Source organism: Oncorhynchus mykiss, chromosome 10 (genome assembly GCF_013265735.2).
Source record: "Oncorhynchus mykiss isolate Arlee chromosome 10, USDA_OmykA_1.1, whole genome shotgun sequence".
Classification (NCBI taxonomy): Eukaryota; Metazoa; Chordata; class Actinopteri; order Salmoniformes; family Salmonidae; genus Oncorhynchus; species Oncorhynchus mykiss.
The window spans coordinates 33,863,294-33,887,887 of NC_048574.1; the positions used below are offsets into that span (position 1 = coordinate 33,863,294).

The 24,594-nt window shown below is 46.9% G+C and overlaps 1 protein-coding gene across 3 annotated transcripts in view; it reads left to right on the forward strand.

Moving 5' to 3' along the window:
• The window catches only part of dscama (Down syndrome cell adhesion molecule a), a 183,152-nt gene that overhangs the window by 133,029 nt on the left and 25,529 nt on the right, over positions 1 to 24,594 (forward strand). For all 3 annotated transcript variants that reach the window (XM_036990095.1, XM_036990092.1, XM_036990093.1), the window contains exon 11: positions 831 to 1,010. In XM_036990095.1, the coding sequence (XP_036845990.1) occupies positions 831 to 1,010 (180 nt within the window). The remainder of the gene's footprint in view (positions 1 to 830; positions 1,011 to 24,594) is intronic.

Here is a 24,594-nt window from a genome sequence, read left to right on the forward strand (position 1 = left end):
TCCATGTTTGAATTGTCTCAAGGCTTAAAAATCCTGCTTTAACCTGTCTCCTCCCCTTCACCTGCACTGATTGAAGTGGACTGAACAAGTGACATCAATAAGGGGTCATAGTTTTCACCTGGATTCACCTGGCCAGTCTGTCATGGAAAGAGCAGGTGTTCCTAATGTTTTTGTACTCTCAGTGTACAAGGGTGGTGTTTAGTAGAGAGTAAATGTCTTGACATGGAGTGAAATGGTGTGGTACTGCCTGAATCTGTCCAATTAGAACACACATGTTCATTTTCCATTGCAAAACGTTTTGCTACAGTACAGTGTACCCTGCTGAACACATTCCAGCATTATTTAGAAGCTACTCTTCCTGCTTCTGACCACTATGATGATCTGTTTACACACTGGGTTCATGATTGAGGAGAACAGAGTTATTTTGTAACTGTGCATCTTCCATTTCTACTCTTCTGACTATCTTGCTGAATTGCGTAAACACAACATTGTGTGTTCTACGGAAAGCTTTTTTTATTATAGATCATTCGTTTAGCCAACACAGCAAACACAGTGTCCACAGCCTTGAGGTTGAATGGTGAAAGTGCAGCACTGTACTGTAAGTCTAAACCAACAGTAAGAGAAAGGAAAGCAACAGCTTCTCACATTACGATAACAGAGTAAAAGGAAATGTACTCTGTTTGTTGATGCAAAACATCCATCCATTATGTAGCAATTTCTCTTAATTTGATCATAAACAATGCAAAGGGTGTTATTAAAACATCTTACACCTCCCCTTCCTCCTCTCCCTCCCTCCATCCACCCCTCCCTTTCTCTCTCTCCGTCCCCAGGTGCGGGGGTTCCCCAGTTCCAGCCTATAGCCCTGAACTCAGGCTTCCGTATCCAGGTGCTGGTCAACGGCTCTCTGCTAATCAAACACGTGCTGGAGGAGGACAGCGGCTACTACTTGTGTAAGGTCAGCAATGACGTGGGAGCTGACGTCAGCAAGTCCATGTACCTCAACGTCAAAAGTAAGTCACTGAAGACCCCCATGTTTCATGGCTTTATACATGGATCTCAGTGTCAAATGGAAGACCCCCTCTTTATCCTGGAATGTCTGTGTTCTACAATGTCCATTTTTTTAAAGCTCAGAGTTAAAAGTAAGACCTCTCTTCTTGAAATGATCATGTACTGCAACTTCAACAGAGAGACCCATGGGGAAGCAGTAGGCTACATGTTGGCCCCCATTAGAGACATTCATAGCAGTCATTTTGTGAAGTCTATTTGTTGAGTAATGTTACTGTTCTGTGCTGGAGTGAGTGTCTCTGTGTTGGAATAAAGTGTTATAGGTGTCATGACGTTGGCCTGGGAGGTAGGTTTATGACAGTCATAAATACCTCTTTCCACCTTTTTCCTCTCTCTACCCTACTGAGGTTGCATTTGCAAAACCCTTGGTTAACATAGAGATTCTGGGAACATCAGAAGGTGGGGGAAAATTAACTATATTCTGGAAATGCGACCAATTGAACAAATGCGGTGGTACTTAATGAATATGATGTCAGTTCGGTTGTCATCTGAGACATTCTCATCAATGATAAGATGAGATAAACTCTACAGTGGAAAGTCTACACATCAGAGTTATCGGATTCACATGGAATTGTTGTTCAATTTAAATGTTTGAATATGAAATTATTCGTGATGGGATGAAATGTGATTTTAGCTTCTAAAATGTGAGAATTGGGTTTTCATAAGACAGGGCTCCGCTCAATCAGTGGCCCGCCTCTGTGAAGGGACATGGGCTATAAAACCTTTCAAACATGCCCTCCTCTCCCTTTCCTATATAAGCCCTTGATGACAATATAACCTCCTGTTCCGAGGATGTAGGACGACGGTCCTATGTCAGAATGGTTCAGATAATAACTACAGAACGAAGCCAACATCAGCGTGAGCTTTGGTTGCGAATGGTATGAACTTTGAACTCTTATTCACTACAGAAGTGATACCTCCTAGCCGTTGAGTTAGCAACAGCAGATGCGACGAGGGTTAGGAAGGAACAGACAGAGTATCCCGTCTATCACCCAACGACGTTACTACAACGTATCCAATTGACAACCAGAGACATTCTTCAAAGGACTCGGTTGGGCAACACGGCCTTCCATCTACCACCAACCTACCGAAGCGCAGCTCAGAGTAAATATTTATTGCATTTTCCTTTTCCAAATGGGCGGTAATTTAGAATGCATCAGATACTGTATTTACGATAGCACAGCTTCTCCCTGTGTCCCTCAGTCTTCCCGCTCTTTCACTCAAACCCAGCCCTTTTCCTTTGTGTAACAAGCTGTCTTATCTGTTCCGCCCGCAAGGGACGTTTTCCTTTATGACGTAATTTGTAATCAAGTTATGATTTAATTATGTGTATGTGTAATTCTGTGTGATTAGTTGGGTATTTAGTAAATAAATAATCAAACCCAATTTTGTACTGCTGATTCAAATTGTTAGCCAGGGTTTGTGTAGATAACCAAGAATTTACAACTTTCAGATGAGACTGAATTAAGATGACGATTAATATTGACTGCTATTGATGTAAAATATTACTAGGTCTTTAAGAGTTTATTCGGAAGATAACAGCTCTATAAATATTATTTTGTGGTGCCCGACTCTCTAGTTAATTACATTTACATCATTCGCTCAATCAGGTGATATTAATTACGGAGAAATTCTTTTATAGAATAGCATGTCATATCACTTAATCCGGCATAGCCAAAGACACAACATAGGGATGTCAAAGATCCACATTTCAGCACTGTATGGATGGACCGCGGTTGTTAGCGGGTCATCTTTCCCTGTATTTACAGTGGGGTGATCCAGTAAAGTGCTGCATGGTGGGGGTGACGTTAACCTCTCTGAACCACCCATCTCGGATCCGGTATAATTGTCATCAGCAACGCTGAATAGCATAGCGCCACAGTCAAATAATATTACTAGAAAATATTCATCCTTTTGAGCCTTTTGTTAATCCACCTGTCGTCTCAGATATAGAAATTATGCTTTACAGCGAAAGCAATACAAGCGTTTGTAAGTTTATCGATCGCTCGACAAAACAATAAGTACACTTAGCATCAGGTAACTTGGTCACGAAAATCAGAAAAGCAATCAAATTAATCGTTTACCTTTTGATGAACTTCAGATGTTTTCACTCACGAGACTCCCAGTTTGACAACAAATGTTCCTATAAAGATATTTTTTATATCCAAATACCTCCGTTAGTTTGGTGCGTTATGCCCAGGAATCCACCGGAAAGAGCGGTCACGACAACGCAGACAAAAATTCCAAATTATATCCATAATGTCCACAGACAAATGTCAAACGTTTTTTATAATCAATCCTCAGGGTGTTTTTCAAATATCTATTTGATAATATATCAACCGGGACAGTTGGCTTGTCACTAGGACCGGGAGTAAAAATGGCCTTTCTCTTTTGCGCACAACTCACTATGAGAGCCTCCGCCTATCCACTTACGCAATGTGGTCGTTCACGCTCATTCTTCAAAATAAAAGCCTGAAACTATGTCTAAAGGCTGTTGATACCTTAGGGAAGCCATAGAAAAAGGAATCTGGTCGATATCCCTTTAAATGGGCAATAGGGATGCATAACAACAGAGAGGTTTCAAAAACAGGGGCACTTCCTGATTGGATTTTCCTCAGGTTTTAGCCTGCAATATCAGTTCTGTTTAACTCACAGACAAAATTCTGACAGTTTTGGAAACTTTAGAGTGTTTTCTATCATAATCTGTCAATTGTATGCATATTCTAGCATCTGGTCCTGAGAAATAGGCCATTTACTTTGGGACTTTATTTCTCCAAACATAAAAATAGTGCCCCCTAGCTTCAAGAGGTTAAATGGCTGAAGGTTAAGTTGACTGAAGTCACTGTGCTCTGTGACAGAGGCCACCAGTGTTGTGCCACCACCACCACGGCCCTGTGTCATTCTGCCTGAACACATCCCACAAAAGCATCCATGCAGTGTCGCCGGTCTCCATCGCTCTATTTCTCTCTGAGAAACACAGACGTTTATCCGCTGAGTGGCCATGGACTTAGCTCCCCTCCATTAGGCTCTGAACTCTATAAGCAGGCAGAGGCTGCCATGTGGAAAAGAGGGCTGGGGGAGGGATGGGCTACCAGTCTATCTCTCTCCCTTTTCTTCCCTTCTCTCTCTTCTCCCCCTCCCTAGGCTGCTTTTCTGTATGTCTGGCTTCCTCTCCTCCTCCTCTTCTGCTTCCTATTTTGCTCAGTCTTCCCTTTCTGTATTTCTCTCTCTGTCTTTGTGTGTGTAATATTTAACTCTATTTCATTTCTGATGCAATATGATTTCCCCTCCCCTGTCTGTCTGTATCTATCTCTCCTCCCTCCTTCCCTCCATCTCCCATCATTGTATGTCTCCCAGTCTAACCACTGGGATTTGATTGGTAGTGACATGGTGGGGAGTTGTGCCCATCACCCCCCTCTAGAGCCAGTTCCATCCCCTCACACACACACACACACACACACACACACACACACACACACACACACACACACACACACACACACATTTGATTTGATGTTTTCAGCCTCTTCAGACATGGTTCCCAATCTTACGTTATCTCTACAATTAGATGTGACATTATTTCTTACGTTGCAATGTAGTTATCCAACCTAGATGACATACGCTGTACCATATTCTTGTGCTTCAAGTGAAATGAAAGCAGTTTTATTTGACAACTAATCAAAAGCGGGATCCTTCCAAGCGTTCCTCACTTTCAGTCTGCTGCTCCCACATGCATACCGCATTATACTGTACTATACGTTCTTACTGTAGATTTTCCCAATAGAAACACTGCCCTCTTCAGGTGAAAAAAAGTAAACTGTAGAAAATTGAGGCTAGAGCTTGTTTGTCTGCGTACCAGTCAAAAGTTTGGACACCTACTCATTCAAGGTTTTTCTTATTTTTCTTATTTTCTACATTGTATAATAATAGTGAAGACATCAAAACTATGAAATAACACATATGGAATTACGTAGTAATCAAAAAAGTGTTCAACAAATCAAAATATATTTTATATTTGAGATTTTTCAAAGTAGCCACCCTTTACCTTGATGACAGCTTTGCACACTCTTGGCATTCTCTCAACCAGCTTCATGAGAAATGCTTTTCCAACTGTTTTGAAGGAGTTCATATATATGCTGAGCACCTGTTGTCTGCTATTCCTTCACTTCCTGCAGTCCGACTCATCCCAAATTGTTACGGTGCGTGAATGAGGACCCAAAAGCGAATTAACGTAAACAGAGCTTCTTTAATAACAAAACATAGGTAGGCTCAGATGGACCGGCAGATTCCGACAGGACAGGACAAGGTTGCAGCAAACATGACGATAGTCTGGTTCAGGCATGAATAACACAAACAAGAATCCGACAAAGACAGAAACAAAAACAGAGAGAGATATAGAGGACTAATCAGAGGGAAAAAGGGAACAGGTGGGAAAAGGGGTGACGAGGTAGTTAGGAGGAGACAAGGAACAGCTGGGGGAAAGAGGGGGAGAAAAGGTAACCTAAAACGACCAGCAGAGGGAGACAGGGTGAAGAGAAAGGACAGAAACAAGACACAACATGACAATACATGACAGTACCCCCCCACTCACCGAGCGCCTCCTGGCGCACTCGAGGAGGAAACCTGGCGGCAACGGAGGAAATCATCGATCAGCGCACGGTCCAGCACGTCCCGAGAGGGAACCCAACTCCTCTCCTCAGGACCGTACCCCTCCCAATCTACTAGGTACTGATGACCACGGCCCCGAGGACGCATGTCCAAAATCCTGCGGACCCTGTAGATGGGTGCGCCCTCGACAAGGATGGGGGGGGGGGGGGGGAAGACGAGCGGGGGCGCGAAGAACGGGCTTGACACAGGAGACATGGAAGACCGGGTGGACGCGACGAAGATATCGCGGAAGAAGAAGTCGCACTGCGACAGGATTAATGATCTGAGAAATACGGAACGGACCAATAAACCGCGGGGTCAACTTGCGAGAAGCGGTCTTAAGGGGAAGGTTCTGAGTGGAGAGCCAAACTCTCTGACCGCGACAATATCTAGGACTCTTAGTTCTACGCTTATTAGCAGCTCTCACAGTCTGCGCCCTATAACGGCAAAGTGCAGACCTGACCCTCTTCCAGGTGCGCTCGCAACGTTGGACAAAAGCCTGAGCGGAGGGGACGCTGGACTCGGCGAACTGAGATGAGAACAGCGGAGGCTGGTACCCGAGGCTACTCTGAAAAGGAGATAGCCCGGTCGCAGACGAAGGAAGCGAGTTGTGGGCGTATTCTGCCCAGGGGAGCTGTTCTGACCAAGACGCAGGGTTGCGAAAAGAAAGACTGCGTAAGATGCGACCAATAGTCTGATTGGCCCGTTCTGCTTGACCGTTAGACTGGGGGTGAAAGCCGGAAGAGAGACTGACGGAAGCCCCAATCAAACGGCAAAACTCCCTCCAAAATTGAGACGTGAATTGCGGACCTCTGTCCGAAACGACGTCTGACGGAAGGCCATGAATTCTGAAAACATTCTCGATGATGATTTGTGCCGTCTCTTTAGCAGAAGGAAGCTTAGCAAGGGGAATAAAATGAGCCGCCTTAGAGAACCTGTCGACAACCGTAAGAATAACAGTCTTCCCCGCTGACGAAGGCAGTCCGGTGACAAAATCTAAGGCGATGTGAGACCACGGTCGAGAGGGAATGGGAAGCGGCCTGAGACGGCCGGCAGGAGGAGAGTTACCGGACTTAGTCTGCGCGCAGACCGCACAAGCAGCCACGAAGCGACGCGTGTCATGCTCCCGGGTGGGCCACCAAAAACGCTGGCGAATGGAAGCAAGCGTACCCCGAACGCCAGGGTGGCCGGCTAACTTGGCAGAGTGAGCCCACTGAAGAACGGCCAGACGAGTAGGAACGGGAACGAAAAGAAGGTTCCTAGGACAAGCGCGCGGCGACGGAGTTTGAGTGAGTGCTTGCTTTACCTGCCTCTCAATTCCCCAGACAGTCAACCCGACAACACGCCCCTCAGGGAGAATCCCCTCGGGGTCAGTGGAGGCTACTGAAGAACTGAAGAGACGAGATAAAGCATCAGGCTTGGTGTTCTTAGAGCCCGGACGATAAGAAATCACAAACTCGAAACGAGCGAAAAACAGCGTCCAGCGCGCCTGACGCGCATTAAGTCGTTTGGCAGAACGGATGTACTCAAGGTTCCTATGGTCAGTCCAAACGACAAAAGGAACGGTCGCCCCCTCCAACCACTGTCGCCATTCGCCTAGGGCTAACCGGATGGCGAGCAGTTCGCGGTTTCCCACATCATAGTTACGTTCCGACGGCGACAGGCGATGAGAAAAATACGCGCAAGGGTGGACCTTGTCGTCAGAGAGGGAGCGCTGAGAAAGAATGGCTCCCACGCCCACCTCTGACGCGTCAACCTCGACAACGAACTGTCTAGTGACGTCAGGTGTAACAAGGATAGGTGCGGATGTAAAACGATTCTTGAGGAGATCAAAAGCTCCCTGGGCGGAAACGGACCACTTAAAGCACGTCTTGACAGAAGTAAGGGCTGTGAGAGGAGCTGCCACCTGACCGAAATTACGGATGAAACGACGATAGATGTTCGCGAAGCCGAGAAAGCGCTGCAGCTCGACGCGTGACTTAGGGACGGGCCAATCAATGACAGCTTGGACCTTAGCGGGATCCATCTTAATGCCTTCAGCGGAAATAACAGAACCGAGAAATGTGACGGAGGAGGCATGAAAAGAGCACTTCTCAGCCTTCACAAAAAGACAATTCTCTAAAAGGCGCTGGAGGACACGTCGAACGTGCTGAACATGAATCTGGAGTGACGGTGAAAAAATCAGGATATCGTCAAGGTAAACGAAAACAAAGATGTTCAGCATGTCTCTCAGGACATCATTGACTAATGCCTGAAAGACAGCTGGAGCGTTAGCGAGGCCGAAAGGAAGAACCCGGTATTCAAAGTGCCCTAACGGAGTGTTAAACGCCGTCTTCCACTCGTCCCCCTCCCTGATGCGCACGAGATGGTAAGCGTTACGAAGGTCCAACTTAGTGAAAAACCTGGCTCCCTGCAGGATCTCGAAGGCTGAAGACATAAGAGGAAGCGGATAACGATTCTTCACTGTTATGTCATTCAGCCCTCGATAATCTATGCAGGGGCGCAGGGACCCGTCCTTCTTCTTAACAAAAAAAAACCCCGCTCCGGCGGGAGAGGAGGAGGGGACTATGGTACCGGCGGCAAGAGCTACAGACAAATAATCTTCGAGAGCCTTACGTTCGGGAGCCGACAGAGAGTATAGTCTACCCCGGGGGGGAGTGGTTCCCGGAAGGAGATCAATACTACAATCATACGACCGGTGTGGAGGAAGAGAGGTGGCCCTGGACCGACTGAACACCGTGCGCAGATCGTGATATTCCTCCGGCACCCCTGTCAAATCACCAGGCTCCTCCTGAGAAGAGGAGACAGAGGAAACAGGAGGGATAGCAGACATTAAACATTTCACATGACAAGAGACGTTCCAGGAGAGGATAGAATTACTAGACCAATTAATGGAAGGATTATGACAAACTAGCCAGGGATGGCCCAAAACAACAGGTGTAAAAGGTGAACGAAAAATTAAAAAAGAAATGGTTTCGCTATGATTACCAGAAACAGTGAGGGTTAAAGGTAGCGTCTCACGCTGAATCCTGGGGAGAGGACTACCATCCAGGGCGAACAAGGCCGTGGACTCCCTTAACTGTCTGAGAGGAATGTCATGTTCCCGAGCCCAGGTCTCGTCCATAAAACAGCCCTCCGCCCCAGAGTCTATTAAGGCACTGCAGGAAGCTGACGAACCGGTCCAGCGTAGATGGACCGACAAGGTAGTGCAGGATCTTGAAGGAGAGACAGGAGTAGTAGCGCTCACCAGTAGCCCTCCGCTTACTGATGAGCTCTGGCTTTTACTGGACATGAAGTGACAAAATGACCAGCAGAACCGCAATAGAGACAGAGGCGGTTGGTGATTCTCCGTTCCCTCTCCTTAGTCGAGATGCGGATACCTCCCAGCTGCATAGGCTCAGCACCCGAGCCGGCAGAGGAAGATGGTAGTGATGCGGAGAGGGGGGCAACGGAGAGCGCAAGCTCCTTTCCACGAGCTCGGTGACGAAGATCAACCCGTCGCTCAATGCGAATAGCGAGTTCAATCAAGGAATCCACGCTGGAAGGAACCTCCCGGGAGAGAATCTCATCCTTTACCTCTGCGCGGAGACCCTCCAGAAAACGAGCGAGCAAAGCCGGCTCGTTCCAGCCACTGGAGGCAGCAAGAGTGCGAAACTCAATAGAGTAGTCTGTTATGGATCGATTACCTTGACATAGGGAAGACAGGGCCCTGGAAGCCTCCTCCCCAAAAACAGATCGATCAAAAACCCGTATCATCTCCTCCTTAAAGTCCTGATACTGGTTAGTACACTCAGCCCTTGCCTCCCAGATTGCCGTGCCCCACTCACGAGCCCGTCCAGTAAGGAGAGATATGACGTAGGCGACACGAGCAGTGCTCCTGGAGTAAGTGTTGGGCTGGAGAGAAAACACAATATCACACTGGGTGAGGAACGAGCGGCATTCAGTGGGCTCCCCAGAGTAACACGGCGGGTTATTGATTCTGGGCTCCGGAGATTCGAAAGCCCTGGAAGTGGCCGGTGGATCGAGGCGGAGATGGTGAACCTGTTCTGTGAGGTTGGAGACTTGGGTGGCCAGGGTCTCAACGGCATGTCGAGCAGCAGACAATTCCTGCTCGTGTCTGCCTAGCATCGCTCCCTGGATCTCGACGGCTGAGTGGAGAGGATCCGAAGTCGCTGGGTCCATTCTTGGTCGGATTCTTCTGTTACGGTGCGTGAATGAGGACCCAAAAGCGAATTAACGTAAACAGAGCTTCTTTAATAACAAAACATAGGTAGGCCCAGATGGACCGGCAGATTCCGACAGGACAGGACAAGGTTGCAGCAAACATGACGATAGTCTGGTTCAGGCATGAATAACACAAACAAGAATCCGACAAAGACAGAAACAAAAACAGAGAGAGATATAGAGGACTAATCAGAGGGAAAAAGGGAACAGGTGGGAAAAGGGGTGACGAGGTAGTTAGGAGGAGACAAGGAACAGCTGGGGGAAAGAGGGGGAGAAAAGGTAACCTAAAACGACCAGCAGAGGGAGACAGGGTGAAGAGAAAGGACAGAAACAAGACACAACATGACAATACATGACACAAATCATCTCAGTTGGGTTGAGGTCGTGTGATTGTGGAGGCCAGGGCATCTGATGCAGCACTCCATCACTCTCCTTCTTGGTCAAATAGCCCAAATAGCCCAAATATAAAATATAGTTCGATTTTTGTAACACCTTTATGTTACTAAATTATTTAATGTATTATTTCATAGTTTTGAAGTGTTCACTATTATTCTACAGTGTAGAAAAAAGTACAAATAAAGAAAAACCCTGCAATGGGTAGGTGTGCCCAAAATGTTGACTGGTTCTGTATGTGTGCACGGTTTGTGTACATGTGTGTCCTTGTGCGTGTGTGTATCTGTATGCGCGTGCACGTGCGATGTCCTGCTGCTCCCCTATGGCTGGGCTGGTTGCTCATTTGATCCCAGTCACACAGTGTGGGGGCTTATATCCTTGTAGCTGTTATCTGGCCAGAGCAGAGGCCGCCCTGCAGAGTGTCTGTCTGTCTGTCTGCCACAGCTAAATACTGCTCCCTCATGACTACTGTCTGTCGGTCTGTATTTGTATTTATTAGGGATCCCCATCAGCTGAGCTATTCTTACTGGGGTCCAAACACATTAAGGCACTTACGTTATATATAAAACAAAATATAAAACAGTACATCATATAATGTTATTACACAACTACATGTCTAGAATACAAATTATAAACTGGGTGTTTCGAGCCCTGAATGCTGATTGCCTGAAAGCCGTGGTATATCTGACCATATACCATGGGTATTACCAAACATTTATTTTTACTGCTCTAATTATGTTGGTAACCAGTTTATGATAGCAAAAGGCACCTCGGGGGTTTTGTGATATATGGCCAATATACCATGACTAAGGGCTGTGTCTAGGCACTCCGCATTGCATCGTGCATAAGAACAGCCCTTAGCCGTGGTATATTGGCCATAAACCACACACCACCAGGCCTTATTGCTTAAATGTATAATGCCACCATACAACAATATTACAATGTGCATGTTTGTAGAGTGCATGTGTTAACTCTTGTGTGTGAATGCGTTTGTCTGTACCATTGTGAGTGTCTGTAAGGTATATTTTTACCTGTTTTTTTCATCTGATTCTACTGCTTGCATCAGTTACTTGATGTGGAATAGAGTTACATGTAGCCATGGCTCTATGTAGTACTGTGCGCCTCCCATGGTCTGTTCTGGACTTGGGGACTGTGAAGAGACCTCTGGTGTCATGTCTTGTGTGGTATGCATGGGTGTCTTTTCAGTTCGCTGCAGCTAGCGACTGGAACGAGCTGCAACAAACACTCAAACTGGACAGTTATCTCAATCTCTTCATTCAAAGACTCAATCATGGACACTCTTACTGACAGCTGTGGCTGCTTCATGTGATGTATTGTTGTCTCAACCTTCTTGCCCTTTGTGCTGTTGTCTGTGTCATGTATTGTCATGTTGTGTCTTTCTGTCCTTTCCTTTCACCCTGTCTCCCTCTGCTGGTCGTACTAGGTTACTGTTTCTGTCCCTCTTTCCCCCAGCTGTTCCTTGTCTTCTCTGACTACCTCATTCACCCCTTTTCCCACCTGTTCCCTTTTTCCCTCTGATTAGGTCCCTATATCTCTCTCTGTTTCTGCTCCTGTCTTTGTCGGATTCTTGTTTGTGTGTCTCATGCCTGAACCAGACTATCATCGTGTTTGCTGCAACCTTGTCCTGTCCTGTCGGAATCTACCTGTCCATCTGAGCCCACGTGTGTTCATCATTAAAGAAACTCTGTTTGTTAATTCGCTTTTGGGTCCTCATTCACGCACCTGACAGAAGAATCCGACCAAGAATGGACCCAGCGACTTCGGATCCTCTCCACTCAGCCGTCGAGATCCAGGGAGCGATGCTAGGCAGACACGAGCAGGAATTGTCTGCTGCTCGACATGCCGTTGAGACCCTGGCCACCCAAGTCTCCAACCTCACAGAACAGGTTCACCATCTCCGCCTCGATCCACCGGCCACTTCCAGGGCTTTCGAATCTCCGGAGCCCAGAATCAATAACCCGCCGTGTTACTCTGGGGAGCCCACTGAATGCCGCTCGTTCCTCACCCAGTGTGATATTGTGTTTTCTCTCCAGCCCAACACTTACGCCAGGAGCACTGCTCGTGTCGCCTACGTCATATCTCTCCTTACTGGACGGGCTCGTGAGTGGGGCACGGCAATCTGGGAGGCAAGGGCTGAGTGTACTAACCAGTATCAGGACTTTAAGGAGGAGATGATACGGGTTTTTGATCGATCTGTTTTTGGGGAGGAGGCTTCCAGGGCCCTGTCTTCCCTATGTCAAGGCAATCGATCCATAACAGACTACTCTATTGAGTTTCGCACTCTTGCTGCCTCCAGTGGCTGGAACGAGCCGGCTTTGCTCGCTCGTCTTCTGGAGGGTCTCCGCGCAGAGGTAAAGGATGAGATTCTCTCCCGGGAGGTTCCTTCCAGCGTGGATTCCTTGATTGAACTCGCTATTCGCATTGAGCGACAGGTTGATCTTCGTCACCGAGCTCGTGGAAAGGAGCTCGCGTTCTCCGTTGCCCCCCTCTCCGCATCACTACCATCTTCCTCTGCCGGCTCGGGAGCTGAGCCTATGCAGCTGGGAGGTATCCGCATCTCGACTAAGGAGAGGGAACGGAGAATCACCAACCGCCTCTGTCTCTATTGCGGTTCTGCTGGTCATTTTGTCACTTCATGTCCAGTAAAAGCCAGAGCTCATCAGTAAGCGGAGGGCTACTGGTGAGCGCTACTACTCCTGTCTCTCCTTCAAGATCCTGCACTACCTTGTCGGTCCATCTACGCTGGACCGGTTCGTCAGCTTCCTGCAGTGCCTTAATAGACTCTGGGGCGGAGGGCTGTTTTATGGACGAGACCTGGGCTCGGGAACATGACATTCCTCTCAGACAGTTAAGGGAGTCCACGGCCTTGTTCGCCCTGGATGGTAGTCCTCTCCCCAGGATTCAGCGTGAGACGCTACCTTTAACCCTCACTGTTTCTGGTAATCATAGCGAAACCATTTCTTTTTTAATTTTTCGTTCACCTTTTACACCTGTTGTTTTGGGCCATCCCTGGCTAGTTTGTCATAATCCTTCCATTAATTGGTCTAGTAATTCTATCCTCTCCTGGAACGTCTCTTGTCATGTGAAATGTTTAATGTCTGCTATCCCTCCTGTTTCCTCTGTCTCTTCTTCACAGGAGGAGCCTGGTGATTTGACAGGGGTGCCGGAGGAATATCACGATCTGCGCACGGTGTTCAGTCGGTCCAGGGCCACCTCTCTTCCTCCACACCGGTCGTATGATTGTAGTATTGATCTCCTTCCGGGAACCACTCCCCCCCGGGGTAGACTATACTCTCTGTCGGCTCCCGAACGTAAGGCTCTCGAGGATTATTTGTCTGTAGCTCTTGACGCCGGTACCATAGTCCCCTCCTCCTCTCCCGCCGGAGCGGGGTTTTTTTTTGTCAAGAAGAAGGACGGGTCTCTGCTCCCCTGCATAGATTATCGAGGGCTGAATGACATAACAGTGAAGAATCGTTATCCGCTTCCTCTTATGTCTTCAGCCTTCGAGATCCTGCAGGGAGCCAGGTTTTTCACTAAGTTGGACCTTCGTAACGCTTACCATCTCGTGCGCATCAGGGAGGGGGACGAGTGGAAGACGGCGTTTAACACTCCGTTAGGGCACTTTGAATACCGGGTTCTTCCTTTCGGCCTCGCTAACGCTCCAGCTGTCTTTCAGGCATTAGTCAATGATGTCCTGAGAGACATGCTGAACATCTTTGTTTTCGTTTACCTTGACGATATCCTGATTTTTTCACCGTCACTCCAGATTCATGTTCAGCACGTTCGACGTGTCCTCCAGCGCCTTTTAGAGAATTGTCTTTTTGTGAAGGCTGAGAAGTGCACTTTTCATGCCTCCTCCGTCACATTTCTCGGTTCTGTTATTTCCGCTGAAGGCATTAAGATGGATCCCGCTAAGGTCCAAGCTGTCATTGATTGGCCCGCCCCTAAGTCACGCGTCGAGCTGCAGCGCTTTCTCGGCTTCGCGAACTTCTATCGTCGTTTCATCCGTAATTTCGGTCAGGTGGCAGCTCCTCTCACAGCCCTTACTTCTGTCAAGACGTGCTTTAAGTGGTCCGTTTCCGCCCAGGGAGCTTTTGATCTCCTCAAGAATCGTTTTACATCCGCTCCTATCCTTGTTACACCTGACGTCTCTAGACAGTTCGTTGTCGAGGTTGACGCGTCAGAGGTGGGCGTGGGAGCCATTCTTTCTCAGCGCTCCCTCTCTGACGACAAGGTCCACCCATGCGCGTATTTTTCTCATCGCCTGTCGCCGTCGGAACGTAACTATGATGTGGGAAACCGCGAACTGCTCGCCATCCGGTTAGCCCTAGGCGAATGGCGACAGTGGTTGGAGGGGGCGACCGTTCCTTTTGTCGTTTGGACTGACCATAGGAACCTTGAGTACATCCGTTCTGCCAAACGACTTAATGCGCGTCAGGCGCGTTGGGCGCTGTTTTTCGCTCGTTTCGAGTTCGTGATTTCTTATCGTCCGGGCTCTAAGAACACCAAGCCTGATGCTTTATCTCGTCTCTTCAGTTCTTCAGTAGCCTCCACTGACCCCGAGGGGATTCTCCCTGAGGGGCGTGTTGTCGGGTTGACTGTCTGGGGAATTGAGAGGCAGGTAAAGCAAGCGCTCACTCACACTCCGTCACCGCGCGCTTGTCCTAGGAACCTTCTTTTCGTTCCCGTTCCTACTCGTCTGGCCGTTCTTCAGTGGGCTCACTCTGCCAAGTTAGCCGGCCACCCTGGCGTTCGGGGTACGCTTGCTTCCATTCGCCAGCGTTTTTGGTGGCCCACCCGGGAGCATGACACGCGTCGTTTCGTGGCTGCTTGTTCGGTCTGCGCGCAGACTAAGTCCGGTAACTCCCCTCCTGCCGGCCGTCTCAGGCCGCTTCCCATTCCCTCTCGACCGTGGTCTCACATCGCCTTAGATTTTGTCACCGGACTGCCTTCGTCAGCGGGGAAGACTGTTATTCTTACGGTTGTCGATAGGTTCTCTAAGGCGGCTCATTTCATTCCCCTTGCTAAGCTTCCTTCTGCTAAAGAGACGGCACAAATCATCATCGAGAATGTTTTCAGAATTCATGGCCTTCCGTCAGACGTCGTTTCGGACAGAGGTCCGCAATTCACGTCTCAATTTTGGAGGGAGTTTTGCCGTTTGATTGGGGCTTCCGTCAGTCTCTCTTCCGGCTTTCACCCCCAGTCTAACGGTCAAGCAGAACGGGCCAATCAGACTATTGGTCGCATCTTACGCAGTCTTTCTTTTCGCAACCCTGCGTCTTGGTCAGAACAGCTCCCCTGGGCAGAATACGCCCACAACTCGCTTCCTTCGTCTGCGACCGGGCTATCTCCTTTTCAGAGTAGCCTCGGGTACCAGCCTCCGCTGTTCTCATCTCAGTTCGCCGAGTCCAGCGTCCCCTCCGCTCAGGCTTTTGTCCAACGTTGCGAGCGCACCTGGAAGAGGGTCAGGTCTGCACTTTGCCGTTATAGGACGCAGACTGTGAGGGCTGCTAATAAGCGTAGAACTAAGAGTCCTAGATATTGTCGCGGTCAGAGAGTTTGGCTCTCCACTCAGAACCTTCCCCTTAAGACGGCTTCTCGCAAGTTGACCCCGCGGTTCATTGGTCCGTTCCGTATTTCTCGGGTCATTAATCCTGTCGCAGTTCGACTTCTTCTTCCGCGATACCTTCGTCGCGTCCACCCGGTCTTCCATGTCTCCTGTATCAAGCCCGTTCTTCGCGCCCCCGCTCGTCTTCCCCCCCCCCCCCCCCCCATCCTTGTCGAGGGCGCACCCATCTACAGGGTCCGTAGGATTTTGGACATGCGTCCTCGGGGCCGTGGTCACCAGTACCTCGTCGATTGGGAGGGGTACGGTCCTGAGGAGAGGAGTTGGGTTCCCTCTCGGGACGTGCTGGACCGTGCGCTGATCGAGGATTTCCTCCGTTGCCGCCAGGTTTCCTCCTCGAGTGCGCCAGGAGGCGCTCGGTGAGTGGGGGGGTACTGTCATGTATTGTCATGTTGTGTCTTTCTGTCCTTTCCTTTCACCCTGTCTCCCTCTGCTGGTCGTACTAGGTTACCGTTTCTGTCCCTCTTTCCCCCAGCTGTTCCTTGTCTTCTCTGACTACCTCATTCACCCCTTTTCCCACCTGTTCCCTTTTTCCCTCTGATTAGGTCCCTATATCTCTCTCTGTTTCTGCTCCTGTCTTTGTCGGATTCTTGTTTGTGAGTCTCATGCCTGAACCAGACTATCATCGTGTTTGCTGCAACCTTGTCCTGTCCTGTCGGAATCTACCTGTCCATCTGAGCCCACGTGTGTTCATCATTAAAGAAACTCTGTTTGTTAATTCGCTTTTGGGTCCTCATTCACGCACCTGACAGTCTGAGCCAAATAATGTTTATACCCTGTGCTGCTGCCATGTTGTGTTGTCATGTGTTGCTCCCATGCTATGTTGTTGTCTTAGGACTCTCTTTATGTAGTGTTGTCTCTCTTGTCGTGATGTGTGTTTTGTCCAATATTTTTTTTTTATTTATTTAAAATGTTTAATCCCAGCCCCCGTCCCTGCAGGAGGGTTTTTGCCTTTTGGTAGGCCGTCATTGTAAATAAGAATTTGTTCTTAACTGACTTGCCTAGTTAAATAAAGGTTGACTAAAAATATCATTAATGTTATCTCCCTGTGTACTTTTAAGGGCCAGCCATGCTGCCATGTTCTGAGCCAATTGTAATTTTCCTAAATCCCTCTTCTGCCCTAGTGGTGACCACACCACTAGGGCAGAAGGCGCCGGAACCTCTGGATCCAGGGCAGCAAAGCCGTTTCTGGTCTGTGTCCGGACTTAACATCTCCAAGGAGGCCCTCTTTGCCTCTTTTTTCTTCCATGGCGAGTGACATACAGTATCTCCATGATACATGATGAGTGACATACAGTATCTCCATGATACATGATGAGTGACATACAGTATCTCCATGATACATGATGAGTGACATACAGTATCTCCATGATACATGATGAGTGACATATTTCCATGGCTGGTTGGTTGGGTCGAGAACAGGAACATCCCCCATCATCTAGGAGCATCCTGCTAGCTCCATTCTTCAGGGAAGGGGGAGGCCCCTCCGGGGAGGGATCCATGCACAGTACCGACCAGTTGGCTGTGGAGAGCCGAAACTGGGGCGACACTTCCACCAGACCAGAACAGCGTCCTGCTACTGGGGTAGAAGAAAAATAATAAGTAGACAGGCGTGGATTCCCAAGTAGCTTGTGTAGGTTCGCTACTTGTTTTCTAAGAGAAGCCACCTCGACCCTGTATTCCTCTGCAAGCAAACAGTTGCTGCGTTGAAAGTCAGGGCGGTCAACATTGTTCCGGAATAAAGCAAAATAAACACAGCTCCTGCAGCGTTGAAAATGTTCCATAGCAACCTCCATTTGAGACTGCCGAGCCAGTCTCTCTGACTCAGTCAGTCATATAATACTCTCACACACTTACTTAAACACACACACACAATACATATACCAGGACACGTTCACTTACAAACACACACACAATACATGTACCAGGACACGTACACTTACCAACACACACACAATACATGTACCAGGACATGTACACGTACCCACAGCAGTGGCCGATTTTCATCCCCGTGTAAAATGTTTGGACATAGGCTGCTTCGAGTGTTTTCTGTGTACACACACACACACACACACACACACACACACACACACACTGTTATTAATGTCCCTCTGTAGTGTTTGTGTGTCTGTTTGTGAGCCTGTGTGTCAGTGTTCTTCCTCAGCTGAGCTCAGCTCCCGGAGTGTCAGGTTCAGATTGTTGTTTTGATCGTTGTGCGGGTGGTTGTGTGGTCAGGGTGTTGGTTGTGTCTGGCCCTCCTGCTCTCTGGAACCTGAGCCTCCCTGGGAGCCTTGTTCCCTGGTCTCCTGTGGATCAGTGCATTTGTGCCAGACGAGACCCTCATTAACCCACTGAACCTGTCCTCTTCTGAGCAGGTGTAATGTTACATACTGTACACAAACCAGACTGTGCCCTCCTCTTCATAGACAGTAAACATGTAGCATGCAGTACACTCTGCACTGTGCTGGTGTGTGTTGTTTATCCAGGCTATACGACACCACTGCTGTTGGAGAAGCTGCTGCCACTTAAGTGGCTTAGGAGACTATTACAGCAACACTGGAACTGACTGGCTGTAAAGTGGTCAGGTGATATACAGTACTGGTCAGGTGATATACAGTACTGGATGAGCTCTTGGCTGGGTTACCCCGCTCACAAGTGTACCTGGTTGTATTTCTGGAAAAGACACTAATAGACACACACACACACACACACACACAGGCCATTACTGAAGAATCATGGCCATTGCTGAAGAATCATGACCCTCGCAGGCTGCTACTGTAATTCAGTGGTTTCGACAGATTCCATTCGGCCAGGCTATTGTGGCGGACCCACAGGGAAATGAATTGCAGCTATTGTGATGTCGTAGTGAAACACTTTTATTGTGATTAGTGTCTGTGCATAGGCTAATGCCTAACCATAATACACCATGCATCCTCGTATATGAACGATGTCACAGACACCCACAGACAGCAGAAATTGCTTGTGTCGCAATAGCAGTATTTTCACAGCTCTGTGTGTGTGCGGGCGTGTGTGCGTGTGTGTGTGTGCGTGTGTGTGTGTGTGTGTGAGAGTGTGTGTGTGTGAGAGTGTGTGTGTGCGAGAGTGTGAGAGTGTGTGTGTGAGAGTGCGAGAGTGCGTGCTCACATTATTCACTCTTTATTCATGATAGATTCACAATATTTGGCATATTGCCTAGACACCTTAATACTTAAGTCTACCTTACTTAAAACTATCCATGTCTTTATTTATATTTTGTGCAGCTGAGGGCAACAACAGGATTTGAACCCATTCCCATGTCTAAATGACTAGTCTCCTCTACCGTATACCTACCTCCACTGATGCAATTGACTGGATGCATCACTAATCCAGAGTAGGTTTATTCTATCAGTGGGTCAACAGCCACTCAATGTTTATCAGTGCCAATTAGGATCAATTAAGAGCATCACACTCGTAACGCACCGAGACACAATGATGAGAGCACGCACATAATGAGACTTAACTTTAGAAAAACAGCGTTGTCGCCTGGTCGCCAACCTCCCAATCACCCAATCAGACCACTTCCCTCAGACTGAAGTAAGAATTATTTTCTCTTTCACTCTCGCTTTCTCTCTCTCATTCCTTCCCTTGTTTCAGCCCTCCAACTACCCACACAAAGCAGCCTGTCTGCAGCCATATACTCAGCATCATGCTCAATGTCCAACCCAATTGTGCAGCTAAGGGAATTATTTTGGTGCAGTGAGTGGAGCTAGCACCCAGTGAACCAGTCAAATCTGTGCCATCACCGCCCTTCCCCCTACCTATCCACTCACTCACACACACACACACACACACACACACAATGCCCCAGGGGCAGTGGGCTCCTGTTGGGAGTGATCTTGTCTTGTTCTCGTCTCACACCCATGGCCCAGTCATCCAACCAGGGCACCCTGTGGCCTATATTCCACAGCCAGACACTCACTCTGGTGGGGTAAACGGAGCCGGATGCCTGCGGCTATCTATTCGACCGGGAATCTACAGTCATAAGTTAATGTTACTGTTAGATGTCCATGCTGGGTAGATATGGATATGATTAAATGTACAGCATGTGGATGATGGTACAATGGTGTCATAAAAAAACTAAAAGGACGGTAGGAGACGGGAAGTGTTGTCTGTTTCAACTGACTGAAGAAGATGGTGGACATGTAGGCCTACTGACAGTTGTGGCTGATTCGCGTGATGTATTGTTGTCTCTACCTTCTTGCCCTTTGTGCTGTTGTCTGTGCCCAATAATGTTTGTACCGTGTTTTGTTCTGCTACCATGTTGTGCTGCTACCATGTTGTTGGCATGTTGTCGCTACCATGCTGTGTTTCCATGTGTTGCTGCCATGCTATGTTGTTGTCTTAGGTCTCTCTTTATGTAGTGTTGTGGTGTCTTACTTGTCGTGATGTGTGTTTTGTCCTACATTTGTATTTGATTTTACGTTTTTAATCCCAGACCCGGTCCCCAAAGGAGGCCTTTTGGCTTTTGGAAGCCTTCATTGTAAATAAGAATTTGTTCTTTAACTGACTTGCCTAGTTAAATAAAGGTTAAATAATAGAAAATAAATAAAAAGGTTGGTAGGGGACGGGAAGTTTTGTTGTCTGTTTCAACTGACTGCATAAGATGGTGGATATTTCACATCTGGCATAAGTACGGTAGATTTAGAGTCAGGTCCATAATTATTGTCACCCTTGATAATGGTAAGAAAAAAAGACAATCAAATAAATAATAATACAAATACTGTGCTTATATTGTTTCATAATAATACAATTTCTCAGAGAAAGAGATTTTGCTTAACAAGTGACAAAAAAGATAGAGGTCAAAATTACTAGCCAAAAACAGGGTTACCTCTACCAAGAGGTTGACACTTGGCCACAAGTAGATATTCCAGCAAGACAATAACCCCAAGCACTAATCAAATTCCACAAAGAAATTGTAAATGAACCACAAAATCTAAAAAATGTAATGGCCATCTCAGTCTCCAGACTTCAACCCCATTGAAAACATGTGGTTTGAATGGAAGAGGGCAGTCCATAAGAGCAGACAAAGGATATCAAGGATCTGGAAAGACTCTGTATGGAGGAATAGTCTAAGATACTGTAGCTCCCAACGTTTTTTCCAATCTCATAAAAGATTTTAGAAAAAGTCTCAGTGTCGTTATCCTTGCAAAGGGAGAGTGCTGGAGTATTGAAAACAAGTGTGCTAATACCTTTGACTCCTATCTTTATTTAGATGTTTTTTATGAAATTGATAATAACAAATAAAAAAATCTACTTTCTTTATCTGAGCAATTGTATTAGTATAAATAGTATATTTTCCCTTTTTTTTAGCATACAAAATAGCTCAATATTTTTTTTGCTCATCTTTATCAAGGGTGCCAATATTTATGGACCTGAATGGACCTGAAGCCTGGCTGTTAAGACAACCCGAAGCAATATTATTCATGTCTTTGTCTGGAATCATGTAGTAACCAAAAAAGTGTTAAACAAATCTAAATATATTTTATATTTTAGGCTCTTCAAAGTAGCCAATCTAAGCCTTTGTAATGAACATGATGGGAGACAGAGAGCTGGTTTCAAGCGCAGGGCGCAGCAGGTGTTTCTTTGTAAAGGACCACAGGAGGAGGCAGGTAGCTGGGTCCAAGGGCAGGCAGAAGGTCATACACAGGAGGAGGCAGATAGCTGGGTCCAAGGGCAGGCAGAAGGTCATACACAGGAGGAGGCAGATAGCTGGGTCCAAGGGGAGGCAGAAGGTCATACACAGGAGGAGGGAGGTAGCTGGGTCCAAGGGCAGGCAGAAGGTCATACACAGGAGGAGGGAGGTAGCTGGGTCCAAGGGCAGGCAGAAGGTCATACACAGGAGGAGGCAGATAGCTGGGTCCAAGGGCAGGCAGAAGGTCATACACAGGAGGAGGCAGATAGCTGGGTCCAAGGGGAGGCAGAAGGTCATACACAGGGGGTCCAGAAAGGCAACAGTACAGGCAGAAAAATAATGTCGTCCGGGAGATCAGGCAATAGGTTGATAACAGGAAATCCGATAGTACAGGCAGGGAATCGGCAAAAGGCATCGTTAGTGAGGCAGGCAAAAACTATGATACACGGGAGGATTAAATTACGGGAAAAACAGAGCTTCGAATATACAGTCATTAAAACTCGTTTTTCAACAACTCCACAAATGTCTTTAACAGACTATAGTTTTGGCAAGTCGGTTAGGACATCTAATTTGTGCATGACACTAGTAATTTTTCCAACAATTGTTTACAGACAGATTATTTCACTTATAATTCACTGTATCACAATTCCAGTGGGTCAGAAGTTTACATACACTAAGTTTTTTAAATGTATTTTTAAATTGTTGGTAGTTACTGTCTTGTCTCATTGCTGCAACTCCCGTACGGACTCGGGAGAGGCGAGGGTCGAGAGCCATGCGTCCTCCGAAACACAACCCACCCAAGCCGCACTGCTTCTTAACACAGCGCGCATCCAACCTGGAAGCCAGCCGCACCAATTTGTCGGAGGAAACACTGTACACCTAGCGACCTGGTCAGCGTTCAATGCGCCCTGCCCGCCACAGGAGTCGCTAGTGTGCGATGAGACAAGACCTACTGGCCAAACCCTCCCTAACCCGGACGCTGGGCCAATTGTGCACCGCCCCATGGGCCTCCCGGTCGCGGCCGGCTGCGACAGAGCCTGGGCTCGAACCGAGAGTCTCTGGTGGCACAGCTAGCACTGCAGACCACGACGTCACCCGGGAGGCCCCTACATACACTAAGTTGACTGTGCCTTTAACCTCTTTGGGCTAGGGGGCAGTATTCAGAAGTTCGGATGACTGACATGCCCAAAGTAAACTGGATATGGATATGCATATAATTGGTAGCATTGTATAGAAACCCTCTGAAGTTTCTTAAACTGTTCAAATAATGTCTGTGAGTATAACATAACTGATATGGCAGGTGAAAACCCGATGAGAATCCATCCAGAATAAAAAATTTTAGGTCAGAGGCCATTTCAATGCCAGCCTATGGGATATTCAAAATAATTCCTCCCAGATTGCAGTTCCTATGGCTTCCACTAGATATCAACAGTCTTTAGAAAGGGTTTCAGGCTTGCTTTTTAAAAAATTAGCAAGTAGTTGTAGTTTTTCAAGGTGTCCCTCAGGAGGACTCTAGACTTGTGGTGCGCGTGAATGAGGGCACGCACTTCGTCATCTATCTCCGGTATTGAACATACTACTACATTCCGTCTTAAATTGTATTGTTTATTTACATATCAGGGTACCTGAGGATTGATTAGAAATGTTGTTTGACTTGTTTGGACGAAGTTTACCGGTAGCTTTTGGGATTCCTTTGTCTGCATGTTGAACGAGTGGATTACTGAATCAAATGCGCCAACTAAATAATTTTTTTGTGATATAAAGGAGGACTTTAGCGAACAAAACAACCATTTGTTGTGTAGCGGGGACCCTTGGGATTGCAAACAGAGGAAGATCTTCAAAGGTAAGGCATTTATTTTATCGCTGTTTCTGATTTTTGTGATGCCTCTGCTGGTTTGAAAAATGTTTTTAATGCTGGTGTATGCGCGCGTTGTTCTCAGATAATCACATGGTATGCTTTCGCCGTAAAGCCTTTTTGAAATCTGACAACGTGTTTGGTTAAGCTTTTAACCTTTCTGATCTCCCCATCCCGGATCCGGGATCGTGAATACAGACTCAAGCTCATTACCATAACGCAACGTTAACTATTCATGAAAATCGCAAATGAAATGAAATAAATATGCTAGCTCTCAGCTTAGCCTTTTGTTAACAACACTGTCATCTCAGATTTTCAAAATATGCTTCTCAACCATTGCAAAACAAGCATTTGTGTAACAGTATTGATGGCTAACGTAGCATTTAGCATTAGCATTCAGCTGGCAACATTTACACAAAAAAACAGAAAAGCATTCAAATAAAATCATTTACCTTTGAAGAACTTCAGATGTTTTCAATGAGGAGACTCTCAGATAGCAAATGTTCAGTTTTTCCTGAAAGATTATTTGTTTAGGACAAATCGCTCCGTTTTCTGCGTCACGTTTAGCTATGAAAAAACCCCTGTATCCAGGATTGTGTAAATCTATCAGCAAGCTCATTAGCATAACACAACGTTAACTATTTATGAAAATCGCAAATGAAATGAAATAAATATGCCATCTCTCAAGCTTAGCCTTTTGTAAACAACACTGTCATCTCAGATTTTCAAAATATGCTTCTCAACCATAGGAAAACAATCATTTGTGTAAAAGTAGCTAGCTAGCGTTAGCATTTAGCGTTAGCATTTAGCGTTAGCATTTAGCGTTAGCATTTAGCGTTAGCATTTAGCGTTAGCATTAGCGTTAGCATCCAGCACGCAACATTAACAAAAACATAAAAGCCTTCAAATAAAATCATTTACCTTTGAAGAACTTCTGATGTTTTCAATGAGGATACTCTCAGTTAGATAGCAGATGCTCAGTTTTTCCAAAAAGATTCCTTGTGTATTAGAAATAGCTCCGTTTTATACATCACATTTGGCTACCAAAAAAAATCTGAAAATTCAGTCCTCAAAACGCGAACTTTTTTCCAA